This window comes from Balaenoptera musculus, chromosome 9 (genome assembly GCF_009873245.2).
Source record: "Balaenoptera musculus isolate JJ_BM4_2016_0621 chromosome 9, mBalMus1.pri.v3, whole genome shotgun sequence".
Classification (NCBI taxonomy): domain Eukaryota; kingdom Metazoa; phylum Chordata; class Mammalia; order Artiodactyla; family Balaenopteridae; genus Balaenoptera; species Balaenoptera musculus.
The window spans coordinates 14113795-14130923 of NC_045793.1; the positions used below are offsets into that span (position 1 = coordinate 14113795).

At 43.4% G+C, this 17129-nt stretch overlaps 1 protein-coding gene across 1 annotated transcript; it reads right to left on the reverse strand.

Annotated features, from left to right (window-relative positions):
• Positions 1 to 3473: 3473 nt before the first annotated feature.
• NDUFB2 (NADH:ubiquinone oxidoreductase subunit B2) lies at positions 3474 to 12606 on the reverse strand. The gene is made up of 4 exons (XM_036863243.1): positions 12445 to 12606; positions 7133 to 7277; positions 5780 to 5878; positions 3474 to 3555 (listed from the first exon to the last, which is right to left on the reverse strand). The coding sequence occupies exons 1-3, from the start codon at positions 12540 to 12542 to the stop codon at positions 5804 to 5806; spliced, it is 318 nt and encodes a 105-aa protein (XP_036719138.1). The 5' UTR covers positions 12543 to 12606; the 3' UTR covers positions 3474 to 3555; positions 5780 to 5803.
• Positions 12607 to 17129: the final 4523 nt, after the last annotated feature.

Consider the following 17129-nt stretch of genomic DNA (forward strand, 5'->3'; position numbering starts at 1 on the left):
AAATTTTATCAGGGGCTGTGGTAATTGGGCCTACTGTCTGGGCTCTGTAGTTCTCCTAGGCTCGTAAAATGTTAGAGCCAAAAGAGTTCTTAAAGATTACACGGTTTAGGGACTTCCCTGGCAGTCCAGTGGTTAGGACTCTGCACTTCCACTGCAGGGGGCCCAGGTTCCATCCCTGGTTGGGGAACTAAGATCCCGCAAGCTGCGAGGCACGGCCAAAAAAAAGTTTATATATGGTTCAGCCTGAAAGATTTCCTGGTCCCCTCATCAGCTACTGAATATGAACCCCCAAGGATGACTTCCCTAGGCTCACGTAGCCAGGACTCAGTCAGGACTTTTGTTTCCAAGATCACTACTATGCATTTTATATATACTGTATGTATAAAATTTTGTTGTGGTTGTGATGATGGCTATAGTGAAATTTGGACAGAAATAGGTGTTGACTCCATGACATTGAGTTTGTAGTTAGAAATGGATATTGTGCCAGGTGTATTCCACTTGCTCCTTCCGTCTTCTCCAGTCAAGCAAGCCCACTGCTCATGTAGGTGATAAAAGGTAAAGGCCCAGTTGCTGAGGCAGGTCAATACCAGCTCAGGCAGCTCCCATTTCCTCCACTGCACACTGATGTCCTGCTGAAGCTCCTGATGAGATTGGTGGCAAAAGGTACCCGGGTCAACCTCTTCTACCGAATAGTTCTAGAGGCAAGTGGAACCAAGATGACTTCTGTACCTTCCCAGAACATGCACAACAGGTGTTCCTTACACAGTACCTCCCTGGTCTCGTAACTTTATTAGGTAATGAATTGTGTTGTTTACACTCAAGTTTCCATAGGAAACTTAGTAAACTTACAAATTTGTGTGTTAAAATTTGACACTTGATATTCTCTGTTGCCATCAATAATTCTTTCACTGCCTACCTTTCCATTTATGAAGGTACATCTGTCCATCTACCAGGCTACACACTAAAACTGACTTAGAATGTACTTTTAGCTACTCAATAGGAAGGAAGAAAAGGTCATCCTAAATGTCTTGTTTTAGGCAGAGGAGAGGGGTGGTACTGCATCTGCTGAAATAATCTGTTTACAGTTTATCTCCATATGGAGGCTTTTCTATAAAAATCAACCCAGGATTCAAGGGTCACTATAAACTTAGCTTAGACCCAATGGTCTAGAAATAATAGTTGCTTCCATTCCTTCATGCCAGATGTAGTTCTGAGGGCTTTATGTGCTAACTCATTTAATCTATTTAATCCATTTTACAAATGAGGATATTGAGGCACAGTTCAAGTAAGTAGTCTGCCCGAACTCACAGCAAGTAAATAAATGGTAGAGCTATGAGTCAGACCAAGCAAGTTTGGCTCCAGAGCCTGAGTTCTTCAAGCACTGTGCCAGTTTTTCAAACTGCAGGTTGAAACCCATTAGTGGGTAGTTAAATCAGCCTCAACCATTTTTTTAAATGTCGAATAGAATATAAAAGAAAATGTAACAGGTAAGTCTCCATAAAACTTTTGTATTATTTATGTACGTACATATACATACACACACACACTAGGTCACAATGTAAAATTATTTCTTAGAGTAGGTAGGTCATGATCAAAAAGCTTTACACCATCTACCTCACTCAGACCTACAGCCAGACAACCAGGATTTGAACCTCAGTTCTCTTAACTTGTAGCTTGGGCAAGTTACCTATCTACAGCTCAACTTACTCATCTATAAAATGGAAAGAATGTGAGGAGGGTGGAGGCCTATTCCTTGGGCCGGGACAATTTCTGCATCAGCGCAAACTGATTTCACAGCCCAGGTATGGAAAAGAGGATCCAGCATGTGGAGGCCACCCCACACTGGCCAGTTTTAGAAGACTGCTAGTTTTAAAGTTACCTTTTAATTCAAGTCAAGCAACTCTGATTGATTTCTAAGGAAAAAGCTAATGGGCTTATCCTGCTTGAGTTCACTGTTACAGATTGTATTCCTTCCCAAAACAACTTTCATCGATGGGGGTGGGGGCCGGGGCAGGGGCAGGGCTTGGCGGCAGTGGAGAACAACAGAAAAATGAAACCTAAAAAGTACACAGAGATCTAATGGTCTTTTAAAGACCATAAGTATTTATCAGGTGAGACGGCACACTCTTACACAGGTGAGTAAACACAAAACCAAGGAGAGCCTCAGACACCCTGCGCAACAGGCTCAGGACTGCTGGAGCTGGCAGTGGGGAGGGTGAAACTGTTCCACTTAGCTTTTGCTGCCATTATGCCCACTCTGACACCCAGGGAGAACCAAAGGGGGGGGTGAAAAACCTAAGAACTAGGAACTCGAATTGGACCACCCCCTGCCTAGAGCCTGTCAGAAGCTTTCTCACTGCATTTAACATAAAATCTAAACCTGCAACCATGACCTATTAATCTCATGTAGTCCCACCCTCTCCTCCCCTGCTGGAACCCCACTGGACTTTCTGTCCCTTAAACATGGTGACCTTGGTTCTTGCTATTCCTTGTCCCTGGGGCACTTTTCCTTCAGACCCCGCACAGCTGGTTCCTGCTACTTGTTCAGGTTTCAGCTCAAATGTCTTCCCCGCCCACCGAAAAGATCAGCATCAACCATCTCTAGCACCCAGTGTTATTTCCATCACAGCAATTAGTAAATCTCACTTATCTACTTGTCCGTCTTCCCTTCCTAAAATCTACGTTCTCATCTGTCTTGTTTAGCATGGTACTCCCAACACGTAGGTAGTCAAAAACCTAAATTAAAAATATGAATAGTTATGCTTCTGGGCAAGTCATTAAGCCACTCTACTGCATATTTTTATCTGTAGATGATAGAATAAAATTCTGTCCTACCTCCTCTCAGAATTGTGATGCTACAGAAGGTTGAAAAGTACTTTGAAACAAATTTTTGAAAAACTGCATCATCCTATTTCACCCTTATCTCGCATTCCTCTGGCCCCTAAGAATTCCTAGTTAGACGTGTGTCTCAAGAGTTCCACAAATGGTGACTCAACACAATGCCCAGTCCACAAGAGATACATAAACACAACAGAAGAGTTCCACAAATGGTGACTCAACACAATGCCCAGCCCACAAGAGATACATAAACACAACAGAGGGACCACACCGACTTCTAACCTCTGTATACTTGGGCAAGAATACACTAGCAGTAGAGAAATGGCAAGAGTTTCACATAAACTGTCAATGTACATACGACTAAGACGTCGGCCAAGGAGGTGGGCAGTATGGTTAAGCACGGGGTCAGACCTAATGTCATCACTCATCAGCGTGTGACCCTAAGCAAGTTACTTCATTTCCTTGAACCTCGATGTCCTCACTGATAAATGGTACTAGGGCTTATCTATCGACACCACAGGGTACCCAAGAAGACCCACCAAAAGGGCTATAACCAGTTAGCACAGCAGTTGGGAGCACAGGAAATAATCCATAAAGGGTGGTTGTCATTATCAGAAATATCCATAACTCAGTTCCTCATTCTTGACCAAAACACTTTAATTTACAACTTAATATATAATATGATGTCTGTAACTTCTTGAAATTCTCACCTGGCTCCTGCAAGGAAACAAAAGTGAAAAGCTTTAAGAACTTTTATTTTCAATAATTCAAATCCATCATTCTTGTTCATTCAATTATTCAAGCATTCATTGAGCATTAGTCATGTGAGTAGCCTTGCAGAAGAGTCAAATCACCTTGCAGATTTCTCAAAGGGTTTACAGTCTAGCCATTAAAATGTTAATGACTGTGTACCGGAATACTGGAAAATATGTAAGAAGATAGGAAGAGGCTAGTGCTGGCAGACCCGTTAACACTGGGGAAACAAGAGGCCTGGTAAGGACCTGGTAAGGACCTTGTAAGGCCTGGTAAGGACTCTTGTCCATAGGAAAGCCAGCGACAGGAAACGAGCTATAAAACAGCTTCACTGTTTGCCCCACCACCACCCGCCCCCATATACACAAAACTGCTGTAACTTTCGTGTCAATAAGCTACTTCGAATTAAAATAACAGCAATACTAGTAGTATGATTTAATGGGAACACTTAACCGTCTCTTAATGCTTCCTATCCTTTAAAACAATTTCCAAGGTATTTTGAATGACGGCAATTATTAATGTGCAATGGTTAAATTTTTTGTTTTACATTTTTATTGAGGTGTAATTAAAATTGAAATGCGCAGATATTAAAGGTCTAGTTCAACGAATTCTGACAACTGTATGTACCGACATAACCCCAACCCCTCACCCTACCTCTATAGATGAGTATCACCAGTTCGCAGACTTCATATAAATGGAATCATTCATTATTAGTGCTTTTAAGTGACTCACTCTTTTTGCGTAATATGATGATTTTGAGATTTACCTAAATGACTGTGTCTTGTAACTTGTTATTTTTAATTGCTGAATTATTACTCAACTGAATGAATATACTGTAATATGTTTATCCATTCTCTCACTGATGTACAATTAGGTCTAGTTTGGAGATACTAAGAAAAAAATCGCTATGAAAAATTTTGTACGGATGGCCATATATTTTCATTTCTCTTGACTAAATGCCTAGGAATAAAGTCGTTGAATCCTAGGATATACGTGTTTAACTTCATTAGAAACTGCCAAATAATTCTACAAAATTGCTGTACCTTTTTACATTCTTACTGGCCAATATTCCAGCTGTTCCATATTGTCATCAACATTTAAAGTTGTCAGTCTTTCTAGTGGGTACAAGTGATATCTTACTGTAGTTTTAATTTGCATTTCCCTGGTGATTAATGATATTAAGGGGCTTTTTTCATGTGATTATTGGCCATTCATATATCTTCTTTTGTGAAGTATCTGCTCAAGGCTTTTGCCCGTTTTTCAATTGGGTTGTTCATCTAATTTTTGTTGATTATAGAGGTTCTTTACATATACTAGATACAAGCCCTTTGTTGGATATATATGCTGTATCTTTTCCCAATTAGTGGCTTGTATATTTATTTCCATAAGGGTGTCTTTTGATAGCAGAAATTTTTGATTAGGCTAAATCAAATTTATCAAGTTTTTTTTTTTTATATCAGTGCTTTTGTGTTTTCTCCAAAAGTTTTTTGTGTGCCTTAAGATTATGAAGATACTCTCTTGTGCTTTCTTTTAGAAGCTTTAAGAGTTTGGGTTTTATTTTTAGGTCTATTATCCATGCAGTGATTAATTTAAAATCATGTTAAATGAGAATGTCTTAATCCCTGAGGGATTTGTGAGGAAAGGAACTCCTCCTAGTATCTTCCTTTTGAAAGAAAAACTCTCTCTGACTTCCTGATTTGGAAAATGAAAGGGCCACAACCTTTTACTGTTTAAAGAGTTAATTCCATGCAATTCCATATTGTAACATTCCCATATGCTCGAATTTTCCATTAAAACACTGAGCGTAGAGCACTGTATTTTTGCAACTACAAACAAGCTCCGTATCTATCTTGTCCATCACTTTAAGCCCTGTGCATTGTTGGTGCTTAAAAAGTCTTTGATCAATAGATAGATAAATGGGACCCTAAACTGTAACATAGCTTAGGAAAAAATAATTTTTTAAAACATGAAAAGGAAGATGAGACTAAAAGTGTGTATGGGGAAAAGTGGGCAGAATGACAGCAAATGTGAAAATACCAAAGGCAGAAATTAGACATGATGTGTTAATTGTTCTTCATGCTGTTATAAAATGCACTGTTTCTTCGAGACCATCATAGGTGCAAAGTCAAAACATGTTTACTGACAAAAGTTAAATATAACTTTAAAAAGAAACTTGGGGTATACCCACTTGGAAAGAGTTGAGTCTACATTTTCAGTCTTCATCATCAGGAAGGATACCTAATTCTTCATCCGTCCATTGGGAAGGATCTGGATATGGAAAGTGACCCTAATGACAACCAATTAAAAAAAAAGTTCAAGAATCTATACTTCACGCAACTAAAAGAATCTACACTCCATACAACTGGTTACATTTTAAAAGAAATCTTGAAAAAAAATGTGATTAAAAAAAAAAATCCTTGACATACCACAGGAACAAATTCTACTTCAACTATCTGATGGTCCAGCTATTCTTCAATCTGCTCAAAATAGGCTGTGGCCTGAATTTTAAAAGCCTGGCCACTTTGTAGCTACTGGCCTGAGCCAGCATTTGAGTACGTGTTTGTGACGGAGCATGGGCGGTACGGAGACAACAGATTTCAAAGATACCCTGTGTCACAACAATCTCTTGAATCCCTGACAAAACATAAGGTCTCAAACTGTCCTGTCATTCCTGCTGGGAGATTTGGAAGCCCCAGGTGGACTCATTTCTTTTCGATCCTGATCTAGGGCATATCCGGCTGCATCACTATCTCATGCCAGACAGTGACACAATAATCCTGACAGCTGACCTACAGTGAGATAAAGGTGTCTGTGTGCTGCCACAGACACCATGCAGCTCCTTACTGGGTGACAAGGGCACAGAGAAATCGTAAGAGAAGTGGGATGTTAATCAACCTGATGCTTCTAGAACTCACTGTATAAATTTAAGATTTTTCCCTATCCTAAAAAAAAAAAAACAAATTTACTAAAATTCAAAGTATTCCGGATCAATAAGCATGGATTTCAATGGCTTAAAGGTGTAATTTCCTAGAGAATAGCATCTGTGCAAATGTCATTAAAAGCTCCTTTTGAGGCCAATGACATGTTAGAAAGTCACCAGTAACTAATTTCCCTCCTGAGGGAAATTAGCCCACATCCATCCCACCTCAACCTGGCTGCCTTGGGCCTCTGGACAGACTAAATAACATTTACCATTTAAAGGCATTTAACTGTGAAACTTAACCTGCTGATGAACCCCTACCCTAGCTTGGAAAGTAAGAGAATTAGCTTCTATAGTCTCCCTTCCAAATATGGCCACCAAACAGAAACAGTAAGACATGGGCCACCTACATGTATCAATACATCCCTGAGTGGAAAAGGTCAGAGACAATATGTTTCATAAAATAAAAGGATTCCTGCATATACATAAGGACAATGTGGTGAAGAGATACATCCAGGTTGAAAAACAGTCTACAAACAGAAAAAAGAAACAAGCTAAGCTATTAAGAGATCTTCCCTACCCACACCCAAAGAAGGACAAGAATTATTTTCCTGCACTTACCAGCACGGCATCTGAGTCATGCCAAAAGCGCCAGAGAATCCAGAACCACATGGTTGCACTGAAGAACTCTGCCTTGATCACCTGGGATCTGGTCAGCTGGGGAAACTGTCTGTACTGGGGCTCGATATGCACACCTCCACCAGCACTACATGACAAAACGAAAATGTTAAGCAGCTTGCTGTATCTTCAAAGTATGAACTCATCCAAAACTTTGAGTTACATCCAGAAACTAAACCTTTCTCATCTCCTCCACGAAATACAGAACGGCAATGCTCCACAACCCCTCGAAATACTCCTTTCTCACAAGCTTGCTTTAAACTTGTGCGGCAGCAAAAACTGGCCTGAATTGACAAGAGGCTAATTATGATTTTCATTTAGTGAATATTCATGTATTTTACACCAGAAATATGAATGTGCTGATTATGGGGTACGGGCCCCAAGGGTTTTGATTAAGGAATCATAAACCTGTCGTAGTAAGTCACTAGCTTATCCAGGAAAACAAATCAAATTTATTTTGTCTGGTTAGCCATCTACTTCAAAGGCAAATTATGTCCTCTGCTCTATTACAGTCTTTATTAAAAGACCACTTTATGGAAAAGAGGACTCAGCAGATCCTTTTTAATAAGCCAAAAGCACTGAACAAAGCAAAGAGTCTTAAACAGTAAGTTTGAACAAGTTTTTCTGGTTTTTGTGTTTTCATTTAGATACTGTTGACAAGGTGTGGAATATAATCCATACGAGCTATACTCATTTTATTCAGTTGGACTGTAATTATTCCAGGTTGAATCTAATTCAAATAATAGAATTTGTACTTAATGGGGCTACTTTCAAGTCCTATTCAGCAGCTATAGGTATGCTATTACATACAAATGGATATAGAAAATTTAGAGAGGGACTTCCCTGGTGGTGCAGTGGTTAAGAATCCGCCTGCCAATGCAGGGGACACAGGTTCAAACCCTGGTCTGGGAAGATCCCACACGCCGCGGAGCAACTAAGCCCATGCGCCACAACTACTGAGCCTGTGCTCTAGAGGCCATGTGCCACAACTACTGAGCCCACGTGCCACAACTACTGAGCCCACGTGCCACAACTACTGAGCCCACGTGCCACAACTACTGAGCCCACGTGCCACAACTACTGAAGCCCATGCGCCTAGAGCCCGTGCTCCGCAACAAGAGAAGCCACTGCAATGAGAAGCCTGCACACCATAATGAAGAGTAGCCCCCGCTCGCCACAACTAGAGGAAGCCCGCGCACAGCAACGAAGACCCAACACAGCCAAAAATAAAAATAAATAAGTAAAAAAAAAGCTTCCGTCAAGCATCACTGCTTTACACCATACTGCTTCTGTATGCCAATTATATTTAACAGTATCTATTCAGGATCTATCTGCATATAGATACATTATATAAATAAACCATGGGGGTGGGAATTCAATGTATTGTAACAACAGGCTTCCTCTTTGATAGGTTTTGGATACAGTCTAGTAATAAGTACCCATCAGTTAAACTCATTTAAAATAAGATTTGAGAATTATAGTTTAAACCCATTCCCAGAAACTCTCCACATTTAATTACTGCTGGAGTGACAAGTTTTAACTATGACTTGAAATAAGTGGGTCACTGACTGCAAGGTGGAAATCTTTTTGAACAAAGATTTGAAACACTGCAGTTAGAGAAAAGGAATGGATGGCATAACAATTGCCATGATTAAGGAATATAAAGATTCCACAGATACCTAATGTTATGTTCCAAGACAGGTTGTTAACTGCACTATGGCAAACTAGACAAGCTGAACAACCCTCCAAATTGAAACAACTACAATACTAGTTGAGATTTTTTTTTTTAATTTTTAATAAATCATTGACCAGACACAAAAGAAAGGAATCTACCAAGGGCAAAACCCAAGTTAAAACAAGACCTGGAAACTACATGAGCGCTGAAGCTGGCCTTCGCCCTGAGGGTTTCTGCTGTTCCCCAGACTCTGTGACCCTCTACCTGGACAGCTGTGGGAGACAGGAGAAGCCTGGGGCCCACCCAAGATGAGGAGTCTAATTACTAGACCCCTGAAGAAAACTGCAGCCCCATGATATAAGAGTGAATGGGACATAAACCTGCCATGAAGAAGGGAACAGGAATTTGTTACCAGTAGCCAGTCCTCAGGTGGGTTTGCACCCAAATTCACACTACCTGGGTTTTGGACCTTATGGTCCAAGAGAACCTCAACCCAAGAATTTAAAGTGGTCTTGGATTCGTTGAACCCTTGAGAAGCAAGACCTCAAAGAATTCTGACAGATAAAAGTTCCAGGGGGCTTCCCTGGTGGCGCAGTGGTTGGGAGTCTGCCTGCCAGTGCAGGGGACGCGGGTTCGGGCCCTGGTCTGGGAAGATCCCACGTGCCGCGGAGCGACTGGGCCCGTGAGCCACAATTGCTGAGCCTGCGCGTCTGGAGCCTGTGCTCCGCAACAAGAGAGGCCGCGACGGTGAGAGGCCCGCGCACTGCGATGAAGAGTGGCCCCCGCTCGCCACAACTAGAGAAAGCCCTCGCACAGAAACGAGGACCCAACACAGTCATAAATAAATAAATAAGTTAAAAAAAAAAAAAAAAAAAAAAAGTTCCAGGAAAAGTTCACAGTCAAAAATTACAAGGAAATAAGACACTATGAGTGAGAATCAGCAAAACAACAGACAGCAGTATCAAATATACAAGACTTGAAAAATGGATAATTACAATTTATAATAGAGAAAACAAGTTATTTTTAAATAAAAGTTTGAAATTAAGAGCAAGGAACAAGAAACTATAAAGATCAAGTTTGAAACAACAGAATTTCTAGAAATAAAATGTAATCGTTTGAAATAAAAAGGATTAAAGCCAGGATTAGACACAGGTAAAAAATATGAAAAGAGGTTAGAAGGATGAGAAAACCCAACATATGCCTAATTCGTGTCCTATAAGAAGAAAACAATGGGGAAGAAACAATATCCAAAGAAATAATGGCTGTTCCAACCCAGGATTTTTAAGTGTCAAGTTTAAAAAAAAAAAAGAAAGAAAAAAGAAAGCACCATAACTCTCCGTGAAAGTAACCTTTTTAAAACATAAACCAAGGATGAATTGGGAGATTGGGATTGACATATATACACTAATATGTATAAAATAGATAACTAGTAAGAACCTGCTGTATAAAAAATAAATTCAAAAAAAAAAGGAAATGCAATAAAAAAAGTGTAAAAAAATAAAACATAAACCAGATCATATTACTTTCCTGCTTAAAGCCTCCAACAGCCTGCCATCATTCTTAGAGTAAGGCCTCGTCCTACAAGGCCCACCCTAATCTGGGCCCTGCTTGTCTCTCTACCACTGTCCCCTCACCAGCTTGCTCGCCCATTATCAGCACTCAGAACCTTTCCACTTGCTGTCTCCTTCGTCTGAGAAGCTCTTCCTGGCATTTTTGCATGGGTGACTATTCATCACTTAGGTCTTAGTTCAAATCAAACTCTCAGGCCTGCATTCCCACATCATCCTAGGTATGATAACCCACCCACCACCCCCAGACACTCTCTAGATTAATCCCGTTTTATTTCCTTCATGCCACTTCATAGTACCTAAACATGTTCTTTTCTACTTGTTGTGTCCTCTCTCCAGGATGTAAGCTCCATTATCTTTCTTGTATTCTGCTCTATCCCCAGCACCTAGAAAGACTCTCCAGAAAACCTACTGACTTAAGTATTCACATACTGTGAAATACGGTGTGTTACGGAAGTACCAAGACCTCGGTGAAGAGGAACACCCCCTAGTCTTCCCATGCAGGTCAAGGGCTATTGTTGGTGGCTCTCCATCTCTGTCCTTGCTCAGGTCATACATGCCTTTTCCTTCTCACCACCCCACACCTGTCCCAGCTCCGTATCCTTAATAGACACATGGCTTTAGGCAGGTCGCTCCTTTAATTTTCCTGGTCTCAGTTCCCTAATAATAACAGTTAAACAATACTTGTATGATCCTTAGTAGGCACCAGCAGCTCTCTTAAAACATTTTAGAGATTTGTTATTCATTTATTTACCTGGAAGTCAACGTTATTATCCCCATTATATGGGTGAGAAAACTGAGTTATTAAGAGATCACGAAACTTCTCCAAGCTCATACAGCAAGAGTGTGGCAGAGATGAGATTTGAACAGAGGCACTCTGGGGGCTGAATCCTGCTTTTAACCACTATTCTGCACTGCCTCTTGCTAAAGTGTAGATCACGGTCTAAGGGGCCTGGCCCATTACTTAGAGAAATCCAATGTACTATCTTCAGTCCTGCTCTTACTGAACCTCTCTGCACTACCAACTCCTTCTTGGTAGACGTGCCCTCCCTTGGCATCCCAGCACTATGCTCTCCAGTCGGTTTCTTGGGCTACATCATGGGTGACTCTGCTTTTGCTCACTCTAAATTCTGGTGTTGCAAAGGTGAACTCTATAGTATGGGGCTTTGGGTGATAATAATATGTCAGTGTAGGCTCATCAACTGTAACAAATGTACCGCTCAGGTTGGGAATGTTGATTATGGAGAAAGCTATGCACGTGTGGGTCAGGGGATTTATGGGAAATCTCGGTACCTTACACTCAATTTTTATGTGAACTTAAAACTGCTCTAAAAAATACTTTAAAAAAGAAAAGTTCCGATATTGCCCAAGCATCCACTTTTGGCTCTCTTCTCTTCCCACCCTTCGGCACTCTCTATGGGTGACTGCCTCCACGCCCGTGCCTTGAAGAACTAATTCTCTAGTCTGCAACCACAATAATTTTTCAGAATTAAAATCTGGCCGCATGACGTCTGATTAAAACCTCTCAACGACCAGTTATCGCCTGTGTTCGAAACCCCTGAGCCAGGAATGAGGACTCTCTACCATTCCTTCCCTACGTCCCAAGGTCTCCTGTCTCACCTTGCCTCGAACTTGACGCTTCAAACTACACCGTACAGGTGATTTCCTCTGCCCGGAACGCCCTCGCCTCCCCAACTCCTGCTCTCGCTTCCAGATTAGCTCCAGCCGTCTCCACGTTCAACTGTCAACTTCCCGAGGGCAGGCTCCCGCTGGGGCAAGGCCCGCCCGAAACACACTTCAACCTGCCGGGCGAGCAGAGCTCCCCGCCCCACGTCCCCCCTCTCCCGGGCCCCTGGGTCACGCCGTCAGACTACGAGTCCCAGCATGCCTCGGGGTGGAGGTCGCTGCAGACCCGGATCTGCCCGTGGTGCTCGGCGTCAAGGTGAGGGCGTCCGGAAGACTGGCACTTTTCGTTAGATGCAGGCGAAGCCCCCACCGCAGGCAATACTCACTGACGGACTGCAGCGCCTCCAGCCGCCTGCGCGCGGCGGCCCCTGAAGAAGTGGCCTCCAACGCGCGCTAAAGGCGCTAGACGCGTCAAAGCCGACATGCCAGCCCGCGTTCGGACAGCAATCCGCAGGCCGCTCCGCCGCTTCACGTCACTTCCCTTGGATCCCCGCCCAGTGACGTCATGGCGTCGCCCCGCCCATCTCCCGGAGGGGGAAGTACGGAGGCGGGCGGGGAAGCAGGAGTTCCCGCCTCAAATTAGCGTCGGAGGCCCTTCCCAGCTGTGAGGACCATGGGGCCGCTAGCTGAGCTCGCCCTCCGCACGGAGGGACCCGGCTCGCCGTGGCTTTGATGGTCAGTAGACGCCTCTGAGAGGCGAATGGTGTAGACGGCCCTGGAGAGCTCGGCTAGGTGGAGCCCCCGGATGGGCGTGCCGCGCCTCGGCGCTCCGCTTCAGGAGCCCCTCTTCGTTTCGCGGGCGTAAGAAACTTAACCCTGAAACTGAGCTCGCTCCTCCTTACCGTTGCTTATCTAGATGCTGTTCCCGACCTGGACCCGCCTCCCTGCCTGCTCTCTTGAATTAACTACCCTTCCAGACTCTGTTAGGCGGCCACATCCTTTCTGAAACAGTATGTCCTTCCCAAAGCTGGTCCACTGTACCCTTCTTTCCTGCAAAGGCTCAACGGTTTCTTTAAAGTCTTCATGGTTGTATTGTTCTGCAAACTTGAACTTGATTACCAACCCGCAGCCAGTGGTTCCCAAATGTCAGCACCTGGGCTGGTGGTATCAGAATCCCCTGAGGAGCCCGACCCCAGATACTACGTCTGGAGTAGGGCCAAGGAATCTGCGTTTTAGCAGGCCTCCAATTTATGCCTCCTTGATCCTGAGCCAGCCCTGGATTCTTGGCTTTTGTCTCTTAATATTGCCTTCTATTAAGTCCTGGACGAACTCCAAACTTCTCTAGACATCCCCCCCCCAGTCCCCAAATTTTTCTTTTTTTTAAATTTATTTATTTTATTTATTTATTTTTGGCTGCGTTGGATCTTCATTGCTGCGCGCGGGCTTTCTCTAGTTGCAGCGAGCAGGGGCTGCTCTTTGTTGCGGTGCACGGGCTTCTCTTGTTGTGGAGCACGGGCTCTAGGCGCGCGGGCTCAGTAGTTGTGGTGCGCGGGCTTAGTTGCTCCGCGGCATGTGCGATCTTCCCGGACCAGGGCTCGAACCCGTGTCCCCTGCATTGGCAGGCGGACTCCCAGCCACTGCGCCACCAGGGAAGTCCCCACACATTCTTAAGGTCCCCACTTATGGGTTCTAGTTTTCCTAAGAACTTCCAGATTTGATTAAATTATAAACTTAACCTGCCAGCCTCACACCTTGGAGATTTCGATTTGAAATGGATCACCTGCCAAGCACTGAAGACTTCACACTGAGTCATAAGCATGAAAAATAGGAAACTTATGGAGAGAAATGTAGACCTGAATTTAGGGATTTGAGTGCATTGAATATAACTGACACTGCTTCTGTGGCAAGATATGGGCCTCCATGTGCACTGTAACTGGAAACCTCTCTCCCTGGAGAGAGGCTTACATAAAGCTATGATTACTATGATGCCCTTCTGAAGAACTTATTGATTGACCTCTGGCCCTGTAGGACTCGTGCTTCCCCCACCCTTGCCTTTTCCTGCCCTCCTAACTTCTAAGTATATAAATTATAGGAAAGAATTTACTATTTTCTGGGTGCAAGTTGACTTCCCAGCTGACATGCAATAGTGTGGCTTTCTCTGGGCTGCCATTCACCGCTTACCCTTCCTAGTGACATATACAAATCACTAAGATAGGAAGTTCACGAATTGGGAGGACAGGGCTTTCCATCCTTCCTGAGGGAGCTCTCTGCCCATATTATACAGCTGCCTGCCTTGCTCCCAGGAAAGAACAATGCTGCGATTCCTAGGCCACCAAAAAAAAAAAAAAAAAGCACAGCGTAAACACACAAAAAAGCATAGAACTTGAGTCTGAAGATCTGGAGTTCAAACCTCAGCTCTGCCAACGATTAGCTCTATGAATTTGGACAAGTCACTTCTCCAAGCCTCAGTGCCCTTCATCAGCCATTTAACAGAGTACCTGGCCCACAGCGTGTGCTCAGCAATTTTTTATTACTTTGTTAATACTTTCCTTTCCTGGTAGCGAAAGCATTTCAGGTAAACTAAAATTCATTTACCCTCCCCTTCTTGCTGAATTACAAAATAAAAAGTTTTAACTTTAATGCTGGCTTGTATTTAAAGCAATATTGTTCTATAGACCATTTGTGGGGTCCTTAGCTCTAATGTTTTGCATCACAAATTCTGATTTTTTGCTATAAAAAGTTTAGGGTCCCAATCAGTAAACTATTTTGACTATGTAACAGCGACGCATATTTGTTTTGCAGACATGCTCTAAAAACTCCAAGGGCAAATATCCCTGACTGCCTTTTGCAGGTTGCATGACGACCCTCTTTTTGGTTCTCAGATAAGCACACTATCTGAATGGATGCATTTTAGAAGGTGAGGGAAAGGCTGCCAAGCCCAGACACTGAGCTCTCAGCTTTGACATGCAAATCAGACTCCCAGTCAAATTTTAACAAACTGTGAGGACAGACTCTAAATGGCCTAACATTATAGCATCTAACCCCAAATCAAAAATCTATCCCATAGCTAGAAATAGAGAACACAACAGGGGGATGAGGAAGGAAAAAAACAAAAACTTGTTTACACAACTTCATGTTTATTTAATTTTCTACTTTTTTTTTTTTTGGTTTTTGGTTTTTGGGGGGCTCTTTTGGCCTCGCTGCAAGGCTTGTGGGATCTCAGTTCCCTTACCAGGGATTGAACCCGGGCCACAGCAATGAAAGCGCTGAGTCCTAACCACTGACCGCCAGGGAATTCCCTAATTTTCTACTTTTAAAGGCTTGCTTGATCTCCCTTTCCCTATAAGCCTTGTAAAGAAGAAAGGAACTTATCTTTCCAGTGGTTTTAGTAACACAGAAATGAACCTTGTTCTTTCTACTTTAGTGGGATTGAGCTGTGATCTTCCTTCGGGGAGATGCCCTTCTGGCAACTTTATCTACTTATACCCAAGAAGTAGCCTTTTCTCCTTATGAAGATGAACGTATAAATCAAGTTCAGCATTTTTAAGATACTTATTTAAAAAAATCAGCAAATTATCTGTATTAAAGCACAACCAGGGGCTTCCCTGGTGGCGCAGTGGTTGAGAATCTGCCTGCCAATGCAGGGGACACGGGTTCGAGCCCTGGTCTGGGAAGATTCCACATGCCGCGGAGCAGCTGGGCCCATGAGCCACAATTACTGAGCCTGCGCGTCTGGAGCCTGTGCTCCACGACAAGAGAGGCCGCGATAGTGAGAGGCCCGCGCATCGCGATGAAGAGTGGCCCCCGCTTGCCACAACTAGAGAAAGCCCTCGCACAGAAACGGAGACCCAACACAGCCATAAATAAATAAATTAAAAAAAAAAAAAAAGCACAACCATTAACCATTTTTCTCCTCTTCAATCCAGCCTGTGTTCGTTTTCTGTTGCTGCTGTAATGGATCCTGAGGAACTGAGGCCCTTGGTCAAACAGCCCACAAGAAACTACATGAGTGAGCATCAAACCCACCCCAGTGGAGCCCCAAGATGCCTGCAGGCGTGCAAGACTAAGAAGAGGACCGGCTGAGCTGCACCCACATTTCTGACCTGCAGAGACTATGAGGTAACAAGTATAGTCGTATTAAACTGCTACATTTGGGGGTAGTTTGTATGCAGTGATAGATAACTAATACATGTCACAGTGGGTTGATGGAATCCATTGGCTTTAAAGGAAGGCTCAGTGGTGCTGGTGTTCGCTCAGGGAGACACCTGCTCTGTGTCAGTGCCCCCTTCTCTCGCCCCACAGGGTAAGTGTATGTGCCTTTGGCACAAGGGCCGAATGTCTGGCTGGCTAGCCCATGAGGAGGGAGCTGAACAGGGCTACCTGGAGACCCCCAGCACCTCACTGCCTGATTCGAATGCCCTCCCCTCAAGACTTGGAAGGTACAAACAACATCTCCACCCCTCTGAAAAAAAAAACTGCGCCAAAGGAATCTCTGTCCAACTAAACCTTAGCTGTTCCCTAAAAGACAGAACCTTTATCCTTAAGAAGGAAAGAATGAAAGGATCTAGTCCTGTGGTCAGAGCAGGACTTTTAGAGAGCAGGGAGGCTTGAGCTTTCACTCACTGTCCAGAGCCGTGGTCTCCAAAACAAGCAGGAGAATCCACTGGAATGTGGGGAAAATATTATTTTTATCAAAAACAAGAAATTAAGCTTTACCGATATCCACTCTACAAGCTGACCCTGCGACCCTCTACGTCCATGTGGGCCAGACACACGTCAGACCAGCTTTGAGAGAATAGTCCGTAGATGAGCCCAGTGCAGAGGGCGGCAGTGGCCGCCACCCCTTCCTTCGCTGCTGAAGTGTCACTGGGTGCTACCGTGGATTTCCAGTCCCGGTTAACAGGATGTACTTATTATATTATCTATATATTAATATTAACCGAAATTAACCCTGGGCAAATGCACAAGGGCCTGAACATTGCTCAGAAAAACCAGAATCTAAATGCTAATATGTGAGTGCAGGGGATCTTTAAGAAGAACAGCAGAGCTGATTCTGTTCCTATCTCTAGTA